Genomic DNA, 14569 nt, shown 5'->3' with positions numbered 1-14569 from the left:
AAACTCCATTCACGTCCATGTCACTCCATTTCCTCCTTAAGTTCAAGTTCAAGTTTAATTGTCATTCAACCATAACCATGAATACAGCCCAATGAAATAGCGTTCCTTCAGGGCCAAGGTGCAAAACACAGCACCCAGCAGACACTCATATAGTACATATAATTATCAGAGCAGAGGTGACTTAAGTTACACCTTAAAATGTTTCTCTTTGAGCAAACTTTTGGTCACCTATCCTAGCAACTCATCAGAAAACATTGCTGAGGAGCAATTGATGATGTGAGACAATAAGTCAGTTTCCTCCTCCGCAGATGCTGTCTGACCTGCTCTATGTCACTACCATTTTCTGTCTTTATCTCAGATTCACAGCATCTGCAATATTTTAATATTGTGCAGATAGAGTTCAACCCAGAAAAATGTGAAATACTTTTCTTTGAACGGTCAAACTTGAAGGCATAGTATAAGGTGAGTGACAGGATTCTTAACAGTGTTGAGGAGCAAAGGGATCTGGATGTTTACATCCATAGAGCTCTCAAAATTGCCAGGCAAGTTGATAGAGTGGTGAAGAAGGTGTATGGTTTATTGTCCTTCATTAGTTGGGGGACTATGTTCGAGAGCCACAAGGTAATATTGCAACTTTATAAAACCCTGGTTAGACCACACTTGGGAAATTGTGTTTCAGTTTAGGAAGGATGTGGAGGCTTTAGAGGGGGTGCAGAGGAGATTTACCAGGATGCTGCCCAGATTAGAGAGCGTGTTTTATGAGGAGATGTTGACTGAGCAATGGCTTTTCCATTTGGAGCGAAAGAGGATGAGAGGTGACTTAACACAGGTGTATGTGATGCTAAGAGGCACAGATCGTGTGGAGAGAGAAACTTTTTCCCAGAACGTCAATGGCAAATATGAGAAGGCATAATTTTAAGGTCATTAGAGGAATGTATAAGGCGAATCTCAGAGGTAGGTTGTTACACAGAGAGTGGTGGGAACACACTGCCATGGATATTGGCAGAGGCAGATGTGTTGGGGGCATTTAAGAGACTCTTAGATAGGCACTTGGATGAAAGAAAAATGGAGAACAATGTGCAAGGAAAGGGTTAGAATGATTTTAGAGTAGGTTAAAAGGTCAGCACAACATTGTAGGCTGAAGGGCCTGTACTGTGCTACACTGTTCTATGTTCTAAATATTCTGTTGTGCAAGCCTCTGTCAGCTTCATATGTTAACCCTCCTGTTCAGGGCACTGGGATGCTGGTGTTACAATAAAGGCATTAGAAATTAAATTGTGCCTGGTGGCATCAATGGTCCACTGCCTGGAGTTAATCTGGCTTTGCTATTGGTCACCCAGCCTGTCCATCCTAATGACCTCACATCCAGTTCCCTCTGTTATTGGTCACCTGCCTATTTGATGTCCCATCTCTCTCACTTTAGCAAAGGAAGGAGACTTTGTAAACAAGGCATGTTGTTGGGGTCAGGGTCTGCACAACACTGATTAACCCCAGCTACTAAAACAGCCACAGTACAATATATCTGTGCAGAGAAGTTGTAATGGTGTCATCATTGTGTCTAGACACCATGGGGAAGCGATTAAACCAGATATCTGTGATATATTTGTTCATCACCAGCCCACAGACACTGCCAAGGCGGCGAAAACACAGCCACAGAGATCCCAAGCATGAAGCAACAATAATTTGAGACCAAATGTGCAACCTTTGTACCATAAAATGGACCCTGGTCTTCACACTCTACTGCAGTGTGGCCCTGCACCTTAGTGTCTCCCTGCACTGTGCTTTCAGTGTAACTGTAACACTTTATGTTGCATTCTGTTATTTTTTTACCCAGTACTACCCTAATACACTGTCGTAATGAAATGATCTACGTTCACGTTATATAAGACAGGTTAAACACTGTACTTTGGCACATGTGACAATAAACCAATTCACTGATTTACAACTGAACCCCCACCTTCATCAGCCGCTATTGCCAATTGCTACCTCTGGAACAGTGGGCTGGATGATGGGATCAGCAGTAAAGTTGCAGCTTCATGTCTGTATTCCTCTAAAAACAACCACTCTCCTTTCCACTCTCTCGGTCTCTCTTGCTTTGATATATCTGAAACAAGCAGGAATTCCCAGTGGCTAACCATTTTACCTGCCATCCCCATTCCCATTCTGACACACTAACCCATGGCATTTGTGCTATGATGGGGCCACTCTCAGGTTGGAGCAGCAACACCTCATATTCTGTGTGGGTGGCCCCCAACATGACAGCATGAACGTCTATTCAGCTTCTGGTCATTTCTCCCCCTCCCCCTTCTCTCTTTTTCCAGTCACCAACAATGATACAGAAAGGAGGAGGAAGAACGTGAGGCCTGGTGTCAGGAAAATAACCTCTTTCATGTCAACAAGACAAAGGAGATGTTTACGACCTCAGGAGAACTTGCATCACTCACACCCCTCTTCACATCAGTGGCACGGTAGAGAAAACAGCAAGTAGTTTCAAACTCCTGAGAGTGCACGTCTCCCACAACCTCTTGTGGTCCCAGAACACATCCTACACAGCGAAGAAAGCTCACCAACTCCTCTAACTTCTGAGGAGACTGGACTTCACACATCCATACTCACATCATTCTACAGACACGCAGTAGAGAGCACCCTGACAGGCCGCTTCACTGTGTGGTACGGAAACCGCACTGCAGCGACAGCAAGGCTCCACAACGGGTGGTCGAAACTGCCCATCGTTGGCACCAGCCCACCTACCGTCAAGGACATGAATACAGAAAGGTGCCAGAAACAGGCCAGCAACATCATAAGGACTCCACTTATGCTGCTCATGGACTGTTTGTCCCACTCCCATCAGGGAGGAGGCTATGTAGGCATCCAAACCAGGACCACCAGACTCAAAAATATTTCCTTTTCCCAAGCCGGAAGGCTGATCAACACCTCCACCCACTAACTCCACTATTACTTTTCATCATTTCTTGTCAGAGTTACCTAGTGTACAGACACTCCTGTGCCTGCCATCACTTTAGGGACATACAATCAATCTATGTATATAAGCTATCCTGTGGATTCAGAATTATTATGTGTTTAATTATTGTGTTTTTTTTGTGCTGCATCAGATCTGGGTAACAGTTATTTTGTTCTCCTTTTCACTTGTGTGCAGGAAATGACCGTTACTCCGGTTTCTCTCTCTCCCTTCCCCTCCCCTCACCTGCCCATCTAATCTCTAGTACCCCTTTCTCCTTCCCTTTCTCCCATGGTCCTCTGCCCTCTCCTATCGGATTCCTTCTATTTACCCTTTCCACCTATCAGCTCACGGCTTCTTACTTCACCACCCCCCTCCCCACCACCTATCTTCCCCCTCACCTGGTCTCACCTCCCACTGCCGGCGTGTCTTCATTCCTCCACCCTCTCATTCTGGCTTCTTCCACACGTACTCCCCAGTCCTGATGAAGGGTCTCAGCCCCAAATTTCCACTCTCGATTCCCCTCCAATAGCTTTACCCTGACGCACTGAGTTCCGCCAACATTCTGAAAGTGTTCTTTGAGAGAATTAGGGGCTGTCTGTATTTGTGCAGCTTTAGATAAAGGAAGCGCCCGCCTGGACAGTTTTTGATCCGAATTCAAACACTCCCTGGCTGAAGTACTTGTGGAATGTTTACCGCAGAGTGTGCTGCCGCTGGCTTTCCACCCGTGGTGCCTTCTCCTCTCTCCACATCAGATTTCACGGCCGGACACGACCCCTCACGGGGGTACCTTACGACCAATCTCGGATGGAACTGCGCCCTGCGGGGCCGGTATAAAGCGGAAGCCGGAGTTGAATGGGCGGCTTTTAACGGGAACCGAGCTCCTGAGATGCGGGAGACATCAACATCTTCAGAAAACATCACTCCAGTTTAAATAAAAAATAAGGACTTTCCTGAAGGGCGATATTCTTCACGGGTTACAAGAGAGAGACATACACCCCATGAACCCATTTCTGTAACTGATATTAGCACACACACAATGCTGGAGAAACTCGGCAGGTCAGGAGAGGAACAAACAGACAGTGGACATTTTGGGCCGAGACCTGATGGAGGGTCACGGCTCGAAACGCCGACTGTTTTATTCCTCTCGATAGATGCTATTGACTTCCTCCAGCATTTTGTGTGTGTTGCTCTGGATTTCCAGCATCTGAAGAATCTCCTGTGTTTGTAATCTATTGTTTATTTTATGTCTTAGAACATAGAAACCCACAGCACATTACAGGCCCTTCGGCCCACAGTGTCGTGCCGACAATCTAAACTACTCTAGAGACTGCCAAGAATTACCCCACCGCATTGCCCCCATGTTTCTAAGTTCCATGTACCTATCTAAGGTGCTCTTGTATCCGCCTCCACCACCGCCGCCGGCAGTGCATTCCACGCACCCACCACTCTGTGTGTGAAAACCCTACCCCTGACATCTCCTCTGTACCTACTTCCAAGCACCTTAAAACCGTGCCCCCGTGTGTTAGCCATTTCAGCCCTGGGAAAAAACCTCTGACTATCCACATGATCAATGTCGCTCATCATCTTATACACCTCTATCAGGTCACCTCTTTTCCTCCGTCGCTCCAAGGAGAAAAGGCCGAGTTCACTTAACCTATTCTCATTAGGTACTCCCTCCAATCCAGGCAAAATCCTTGTAAATCTCCTCTGCACTCTCTCTATAATACAATCTCTTCTCCCTCCTGCCGTCTGGGAAAAGGCACCGAAGCATTCGGGCTCTCATGACCAGACTATGTAACAGTTTCTTCCCCCAAGCTATCAGACTCCTCAATACCCGAAGCCTGGACTGACACCTTGCCCTATTGCCCTGTTTATTATTTATTGTAATGCCTGCACTGTTTTTGTGCCCTTTACGCAGTCCAGTGTAGGTCTGTAGTCTAGTGTAAATTTCTCTGTGTTGTTTTTTTTACGTAGTTTTTGTACTATGTCATGTAAACCATGGTCCTGAAAAACGTTGTCTCATTTTTACTATGTACTGTACCAGCAGTTATGGTCGAAATGACAATAAAAAATGACAATAATAAAATAATAAATAAATAATAGTATCCACATTCTTCCTGTGGTGAGGTGACGCAAACTGGACACAGTCTTATATAGCTGTATCTATTGTCTTGCATAGTTCTGCTGGCGCAAGACAATAAACCTGATTCTGATTGTGATTTCATCCAGTATCCTATCTGACCGACTGTCAGAAAGTAAAGTCACGAAGTGCCGCGCCGTGCTCCCGAGGGAGACACCAGGCTTTAAGGATTTATCAGAACAGACCTCGGGCTCCAGCCATGAAGTTATGAGGAAAGGAAATTCTCTGGAATTAAAAGGTTAAAGGGATTGCAGTTTCCAAGTCATGTAAGTGAATTGATGGGCAAACGCATTGAGAAACTATTTCCGCTGGTTGGGGAGAGCGGGAGTCGAGTCTCGGGCTGAACTTGAGAGCGGGAGAGATGCGAGGACTCACTTCTACAGGCAGGGACGCTGGGGAATTTCTCATCTCTTCCGCAAAGGGCAATTAACGTTGCGCTAGTAAACAGCTTCTTCCCCCAGGCCGTGAGATTACTGAACTCCCTACACCACCCAGGTCTCATCACGTCCGAAGTGCCACTGTTTACTTTTTAACTTGAGTCATAAATGCGCCTGATGCTAAATGTCAATCTTTTAGAATATTTTTTATTATTTGTTAATTTATTTGTGGTAATACGTGTTACTCACGTGTTGTACGGTGTTTCTATTTGTCCTGTGTTGTGCACCTTGGTCCAGAGGAACGTTGTTTCGTTTGGCAGTGTACACACACACACACACACACACACACACACACACACACACACACACACACACACACACACACACACACACACTCACTCACTCACTCACACACACACACACACACACACACACACACACACACACTCACTCACTCACTCACACACACACACACACACACACACACACACACACACACACACACACACACACACACACACACACACACACACACACACACACACACACACACGCTTGAACGACAATAAACTTGAACTTCAATTATTCATTTTAAGTCTGCGTCTGGTAATTCTCCTGTCCACCAAAAATGATGAGGACATTGGAAAAAGTGCATAGATCAAGGTAAATGTATTATCAAAGTAGATGCGTGTGACCATGCTCCACTTCGAGAATCATTTTCTTGCAGGAATACACAGGAAAATAAAGACATACAATAGAATTTAGGAAAATGTTAAGGCACAGGATTGCCACATACTCGAGTCACCAAGTGGGTCCGCTGCTCCTGAGCGCCCTTGGGTGGGCTGGGAATTAACCAGATTCGACCACGGGAACAGAAAGGGAGGAAAGCAGAGAATCAGAGAGTCAACCACGGTGTGGGGTGTGGGTGGGGGGCGAGGAGTGACCCGCAGAGGCGGGGTGGAGACAGGAGGAAGCTGTGGGTTTGTAAAGGCCGGGGAGATTCGCTGCGGGCCATTCAGGAAAGGTTTTCTTCTGTCCTCACCTATCCTGACTTCCTGACTCTACATATGACTCCCCTCCCCCCGCGCCGGCCAGCTGCCCAACTTCTTGACCTGACCCTGAGAATGACCTCCTTCAGCATTTCGGGCCAGTTATTGGGTGACCACCGGATGCGTGATGGGTGTCACCCTGGAGAGGTGATGGGTGCTATCCTGGGTGGTAGGTGGTTGTCACTCTGCAGGAATGGGTGCCACTCTGGTAAGTTGATAGATGCCATCCTGGGTAGGTAATGGATGTCACCTTAAAGTGACGGGTATCACCGTGGGCATTGTGTGTCCTTACCTTCTGCAGCCACTGCGTGTTGTTCCCTGTCGCCGTCTCCAGCCGCCGGAGGGTCTGCGCCGAGCTGTCTGCCTTGCCAGTCGCGGCGTCCTGTTGCAGGGGGTTGGCGCCGCGCCCCTCGGCCGCACCGCACGCTTCGACGCCGGGCAGCAGGAAGGTGAAGCTGCAGTGGCCGCGCTGCACCCGGTGGGCTCGCCTCGCCGCCCCCCGCCGCTTGGCCCCGTACCCGGGCACCAGCATCCAGGCGAGCATCAGCGGCAGAGCGAGAGCGCGCACCCTCATCCCGTCCCTGACGGCGCACACCCACCCCCGGGTCTAGCTGTCACCCCGGCAATGAGCGCCGGACACTGCGCTCCAGTCCCGTAGCTGAACCCCCATACCCGACACTGAACTCCGGACTCTGAACCCCAGACGTCCCTGGCGCTGAACCGCCAGACCAGACACTGAGCCCCCAGACCATAAACTGAACCCCAGACGCCTCAGACACTGGACCCCCTAGTCCCAACGCCGGCACAATTCTCTGTTGATGCCCGTGCTCCTCATCTCCGCTCACGCCCCCGCTCTCGCGTTTACATACTCCCTCTCCACACCCCCCCCCCCCCGCCCGTGAATCTGTCACTCTTTTGACTCTTTCCGCCCCTCTCTGCTCCTTCTTTCAGATTGTTTTTGTTTCTCTTTCTGTTTCTATCTCTGTCTGCCTCTTTCTGTCTCACTGTTGCTGTCTCTTTATTTCTGCCCTTTCTCTCTCTTCTTTCTATTTCTTTGGCTTCTTTACCTCTCTTCTTCCATCTGCCCCTCTCTAATTTGTTCCTCCTCTCTACCCTCCTTTCTCTACCTATCTCTCTATTTTTCACTCTCCCTTTCTCTATTTTCCCTTCTATCTCTCCTTTAGCTATCCCTCTGTCAATCCCTCTCGCTATTTGCCCCACTCTCTTTCCCTTCTCCCTCTCTATCTGCTGTCTGCCTATCTTCTATCCTCCTCTTCCTCTCTCTCTCCCTCTCCCTCTCCCTGCCACACTTGGAGACGTGGTTGCTGGAGTCGAGCTGCGATACTGATCTAAATTCTAGACCGACCCCCGGTGGGTGCTGTCATCCTGCTCATCGACAGCGACGGCTCAGGCGGAGAGAAGGGAGCAGAGTTGGGGGGCACAGATGTATCCGAACAGGGAGCGCCCCTTTCAACCGCCACCAAAGTAAATTCAAAGTTCAAAGTAAATTTATTATCGAAGTACATATATGTCACCATATACAACCCAGATTCATTTTCTTGCGGGCATTCACAATACATCCAATAACTGCAATAGAATCAATGGAAGACCTCACACAAAGAGCTTGACCAGCAGTTAATCCGGACATCAGGAGTTTTGAGAGGAGGGGACTTCAGTCATTTCCGTTGCTCATGTACTAAAAGGCAGCAACAATTCGCTACAACGCAAAAGAGCTTTGACCAGTGACAAATGGGCATCTGGGATTGATTAGCAAGAGCAAATTAAAGGAAGTCGGGGCAATCGCAGCAGGTGTTGTCTGAGTGGACAGAGTCAGAGTGGTGATCTTGAGGCTTCAGCAAAGAAAGGCTTCACTCAGAGACAGCAAAAGAAAAGATTTGGCCAATTGAGCCATTTCATCATGGCTGATCCAGTTTTCCTCTCAGCCCCATTCTCGTGTCTTCTCCTGAATCCCTTCATGCATTAACTCATCAAGAATCTATCAACCTCTGCCCTAAATAAACGTAAAGACTTGGCCTCCACAGTTGCTTGTGGCAAAGCATTCCACAGATTTACCACTCTCTGGCTAAAGAAATTCCTTCTCATCTCTGTTTTCAAAGGATGCTTCTCCATTCTCAGGCTATGTCCTCTGGTTTTAGACTCTCCCACCATAGAAAAGATCCTCTCCACATCCACTCAAGTCTTACCATATATTCTACCATCATATTTGCCCTACCAAAATGAACCACCTCACACTTAACTGGGTTGAACTCCATCTGCCACTCCTCAGCCCAGTTTTGCATCCTATCGATGTCCCGCTGTAACCTCTGACAGCCCTACACACTATCCACAACACCCCCAACCTTTGTGTCATCAGCAAATTTACTAACTCACCCCTCCACTTCTTCATCCAGGTCATTTATAAAAATCATGAAGAGAAGTGGTACCAAAACAGATCCCTGAGGCACACCACTGGTGACTGACCTCCATGCAGAATATGACCCATCTACAACCACTTTTTGCCTTCTGTGGGCAAGCCAATTCTGGATCCACAAAGCAATGTCCCCTTGGATCCCATGCCTCCTTACTTTCTCAATAACCCTTGCATGGGATACCTTATCAAATGCCTTGCTGAAATCCATATACACTACATCTACTGCTGTACTTTCATCAATGTGTTTAGTTACATCCTCAGAAAATTCAATCTGGCTTGTAAGGCACGACCTGCCCTTGACAAAGCCATGCTGACTATTCCTAATCATATTATGCCTCTCCAAATGTTCATAAATCCTGCCTCTCAGGATCTTCTCCATCAACTTACCAACCACTGAGGTAAGACTCACTGGTCTATAATTTCCTGGGCTATCTCTACCCCCTTTCTTGAATAAGGGAACAAAATCCACAACCCTCCAATCCTCTGGAATGTCTCCTGTCTCCCTTCCAGCTCTCCTAATTTCATCCTTAAGCTCCTTCCTGCTAGCCTTATAATCTTCTAGATCTCTATCATTACCTAGTTTTTTGAAGCCTTTGTAAGCTTTTCTTCTTGATTAGATTTTCAACAGCCTTTGTACACCACTATTCCTGTACCCTACCATCGTTTCCCTGTCTCATTGAAACATATCTATGCAGAATGCCACACAAATATCCCCTGAACATTTGCCATATTTCTGCCATAAATTTCCCTGAGTACATCTGTTCCCAATTTATACTTCGAAATTCCTGCCTGATAGCTTCATATTTCCCCTTACTCCAATTAAACGCTTTCCTAACTTGTCTGTTCCTATCCAACTCCAATACTATGGTAAAGGAAATAGAATGGTGATCACTATCTCTAAAATGCTCTCCCACTGAGAGACCTGACACCTGACCAGGTTCATTTCCCAATACCAGATCAAGTACAGCCTCTCCTCTTGTAGGCATATCTACATATTGTGTTAGAAAACCTTCCTGAACATACCTAACAAACTCCACCCTATCTCAACCCCTTGCTCTAGGGATATGCCAATTAATATTTGGGAAATTAGAATCTCCCACCACGACAACCCAGTTATTATTACACCTTTGCAGAATCTGTCTCCCTTTCTGCTCCTCGATGTCCCTGTTACTATTGGTGGTCTATTAAAAACACCCAGTAGAGTTATTGACCCCTTCCTTTTCCCAGCTTCCACCCACAGAGACTCCGTAGACAATCCCTCCATGACTTCCTCCTTTTCTGCAGTCGTGACACGATCTCTGATCAGCAGTTCCACACCCCCACCTCTTTTGCCTCCCTCCTTGTCCTTTTGAAACATCTAAAGCCTGGCACTCGAAGTAGCCATTCCTGCCCCTGAGCCATCCAAGTCTCTGTAATGGCCACAACATCATAGCTCCAAGTACTGATCCACGCTCTAAGCTCATCCGCTTTGTTCATAATACACCTTGCATTAAAATAGACACATCTCAAACCATCGGTCTGAGCACGTCCCTTCTCTATCACCTGCCTATCCTCCCTCTCGCACTGTCTCCAAGCTTTCTCTATTTGTGAGCCAACTGCCCCTTCCACCATCTCTTCAGTTTGGTTCCCACCCCCAGTGATTCTAGTTTAAACTCTCCCCAATAACCTTAGCAAACCTCCCTGCCAGGATATTGGTCCCCTTGGATTCAAGTGAAACCTGTCCTTTTTGTACAGGTCACACCTGCCCCAAAAGAGGTCTCAATGATCCAGAAATCTGAATCCCTGCCTCCTGCTCCACTCCCTCAGCCACGTATTTATCCTCAACAACACTCTATTCCTATACTCACTGTTGCGTGGCACAGGCAGTAATCCCGAGATTACTACCTGTGTGGTCCTGCTTCTCAACTTCCTTCCTAATTCCCTGTACACACTACAGACTCAGCCTGTAAATGAACCTTTAGTGAATCCTGCACAAGGACTCGCAAGTCTCTCTGCACCTCAGGAGTTTTTTGTATTTTCTCTCCATTTAGAAAATAATCAACCCTTTCATTTCTTCTACCCAAGTGCAAGACCATTGACATCTCAAAACTGTATTCCATCTGCCATTTCTTTGTCCATTTTCCTAATTTGTCTAAGTCCTCCTGTAGCCTCTCAACTTCCTCCCATCTGTCTTCATATCATCTGCATACTTTGCAACAAAGCCATTAATTCCATCATCCAAATCATTGGCATATAATGTAGAAAGAATTGGTCCCAACACAGAACCCTACGGAACACCACTAGACCCTGGCAGCCAGCAAGAAAAGGCTCCCTTTATTTCCCCTCATTGCCTCCTGCTATGTTCTTTTCCAGGTGACTACCCCAGCAGAGGTGAATTACAACATTGGGAATAAAGAGCTGCTCACGGTCAAGTTTGCTCTGCAGGAGTGGCATCACCTCTCCCAATATACATCCAACTCTTCCCAATAGACACACACACACACACACACACACACACACACACACACACACACACACACACACACACACACACACACACACACACACACTCACACACACACACACTCACTCACTCACTCACTCACGCACGCACACTCACTCACTCACTCACACACACACACCCCACACACACTCACATACACTCTCTCTCACACACACACACATCAACCTCCTCTCAATACACAACTGCCCAGATCACCGATAGATGTTGTGGCCCCTTTAAGGATTCAGGACAATTCAGCTACTTGTTTTTTTTTTAAATTCCAACGACTTTATTTGATTTTAGTTTGCATGATTTGATGAAGTGCAGGCATCTAATATGCCAAAGAGTCTGTTGGTTCATCAACATGTTAAGGAAAATTATTATGCTATGTTAACCATTGTTACTGATGGATCAAAAGATAATTTTTCAGAATCAGAATCAGGTTTATTATCACCGGCAAGTGACGTGAAATTTGTTAACTTAGCAACAGCGGTTCAAAGCGATACATAATCTAACAATGAGAGAAATAAAGTAATAATAATAAATAAAATAAAACATAATAAATAAACAAGTAAATCAATTGTATATTGAATAGATTATTAAAAATGTGCAAAAACAGAAATACTGTATATTAAAAAAGTGAGGTCATGTCCAAAGCTTCAATATCCATTTAGGAATCGGATGACAGAGGGGAAGAAGCTGTTCCTGAATCGCTGAGTGTGTGCCTTCAGGCTCCTGTACCTCCTACCTGATGGTAACAGTGAGAAAAGGGCATGCCCTGGGTGCTGGAGGTCCTTAATAATGGACACTGCCTTTCTGAGACACCGCTCCCTGAAGATGTCCTGGGTACTTTGTAGGCTAGTGCCCAAGATGGAGCTGACTAGATTTACAACCTTCTGCTGCTTCTTTCGGTCCTGTACAGTAGCCCCTCCCCCCATACCAGACAGTGATGCAGCCTGTCAGAATGCTCTCCACGGTACATCTATAGAATGCAATTGGGAATGTTGGTGTGGCTGCTTTTGTGCCTGAGTTACAGGTAACATCTTACCTACCATCTATCAGTACAGTATATACAGCAGAATTGGTTGCCATTATTTGAACTTGCAGAGGGTGGAGGAAATTTGCTCTTGCAAAATTGTAAATTGTTCAGATTCTTTTTTGGTTTTGACTAGTAATAGGTCAGATTTACTACTGGAAGTTCTTCAAACTTTATTTCATATTCAAAGAGTTGGTATACCTGTCTCTTCTCATAAGCCCCTGCACATAGAGACATTGAGGGGAATGAGCAGGATGATGGTTTGGCCAAAAAACTGTTAGAAGTTCAACTGCGGATATAGACCTTCCACTGGGGGTTGATGGGGCTAAGAATTGGGGGGGGGGGTTATGGCAAGACTTGTGGGGTAATTGGGCATAAGGACACTCAGCTTTACAGAATACAGAAAACTGTTGGATTGATGGGAGAAGGGGGTAAAACAAGAAGGGGAGGAATTATATTGACTCACTTAGAATTGGGCATAATATGCTTAATTATCCCTTATAGCTTGTAGGAAAATGTCACTCTGGGATGTGTAGGTGTTGTCATTATTATGAAACAGTTGAACACATTCAATTCAAAGTGAAACATATAAGGTTGAAGGAAAGCAAATGCAGGCTGCGCCACTATCTTTGGGGGTTGATAGTTTTCATTTAAAAAACTTTCCTAACTTATGGAAGTGACTTTAATTTAATTCACAATATTGTCTTACAATCTATAGGGCTTTTTTGGGGGTAATTTAGTTTTCATTTGAAGAGAACTAGTTTTATTTCCGAACTCGCACCACACTCCAATCCTGTTGGTGGCGGTAATGCATCTTTAAGTTGGACTGCCATTAAAAGTCAGTAGAAGATGGTCCAGTGCTCACTTGTGATTTCACCGAGTGTTTGTTTTCCGCTCAGATTCTTGATCCAGTTTGAAGCCATGTCTTCATATATTCCAGCATTTGGATCGAAGCTATTCTCATCAGGAACTCTTATTACAGTACGATTTAGCCAGTATGGACCCGGAGGGGTGTCAGAGGCTTTCATCTGCCCTGACCAGTCATAGTGAAGATATTTCCCGACAGAGCCTGGAGATACGTGACCTCCAGGCAGCCATTGGTCAACTTTTGCAAGGGTGAGCCAGAGTCACTTGGGAGAACCAGTCTGCCCACTCCGGAGCCGGTGCATCTTCCAACCCAGAGAGATTCGATGGTGACCTGGGACCTTGCGCGGTTTCCTCATCCAGTGCTTCTCAGTGTTTAGGCTCCAGCCGTCCCTGTTCCCTTCAGAGAGCATAAAGGTGGTCGTTAATATCTCTGTTTTGACTGGGAGAGCCCTGGCCTGGGCCACTATGCACTGGGAACACAGGTTGGAGGAATTCACGCCTGCCATGAAGGAGGTGTTTCATCACCACGTTAGAGCAAGCCGAGCCTCAGACCTGGGGGGTTGGTGGGGTGGGGGGGGGGGGGGTGGTCAGCGGCTGGCTACGTGATTGAGTTGTATTTCAGACCTTGGCCCAGAAGAGCGGTTGGAATGGGGAGCCTTTGGCCATGCTATACTGCTATGGACTCCGAGATAAACTGAAGGATTCTCTCGCCTTGGGAGAGCTAGCAGAGAACTTAGAGGTTCTCATTGACCAGGCCATCCATCTCGATTATCGTCTGGCAGAGCGTAAGTGGGACCGCATCCTGAGGTCGAAGAGGGCTAACCCAAGCCTGGACTCAGCACTTCACAGTTCCGCTCCCCATCCTCGGACCAGGACCCGCCCTTACCTGCTTAAGATCCGGTTGAACCCCCGCAGGTCAGCTGCACTTGCCTCTCCGCTGATGAGAGGTCCCGGTGCCGGAGTCGAGGTTGCTGCTTTTACCGCGGGGAAGCAGGCCACTTGCAGGCTGAGTGTCTGAAGCTGCAGCCACCTGGGAATCGGTAAGGCCTCCAGCGTTGGGAGGACTATGACGGTCAACGCCACGAATTCTGGTTTCGTGCTGAAGGCCGAGTTCACCTGGGATAAGAACCCGGGGCAGGTGAAGGCTTTTGTGAACTCCGGGGCAGTGGGTAATATTCTAGACAGAGGAACCACCAGTCAGTTGCGAAAGTTGAGTCAGTCCTTG

At 46.9% G+C, this 14569-nt stretch overlaps 1 protein-coding gene across 1 annotated transcript in view; it reads right to left on the bottom strand.

Moving 5' to 3' along the window:
- Nucleotides 1-7362, bottom strand: part of LOC140736264 (angiopoietin-4-like) — a 106952-nt gene extending 99590 nt beyond the window's left edge. The window contains exon 1 of the mRNA XM_073062209.1: nucleotides 6821-7362. Within this exon, the coding sequence (XP_072918310.1) occupies nucleotides 6821-7102 (282 nt within the window). The 5' untranslated portion in view covers nucleotides 7103-7362. The remainder of the gene's footprint in view (nucleotides 1-6820) is intronic.
- Nucleotides 7363-14569: the final 7207 nt, after the last annotated feature.

This window comes from Hemitrygon akajei, chromosome 11 (assembly GCF_048418815.1).
Source record: "Hemitrygon akajei chromosome 11, sHemAka1.3, whole genome shotgun sequence".
NCBI lineage: Eukaryota > Metazoa > Chordata > Chondrichthyes > Myliobatiformes > Dasyatidae > Hemitrygon > Hemitrygon akajei.
Note: the sequence above shows the minus strand (reverse complement) of the source record. Positions and strands in the feature narration are given on the sequence as shown.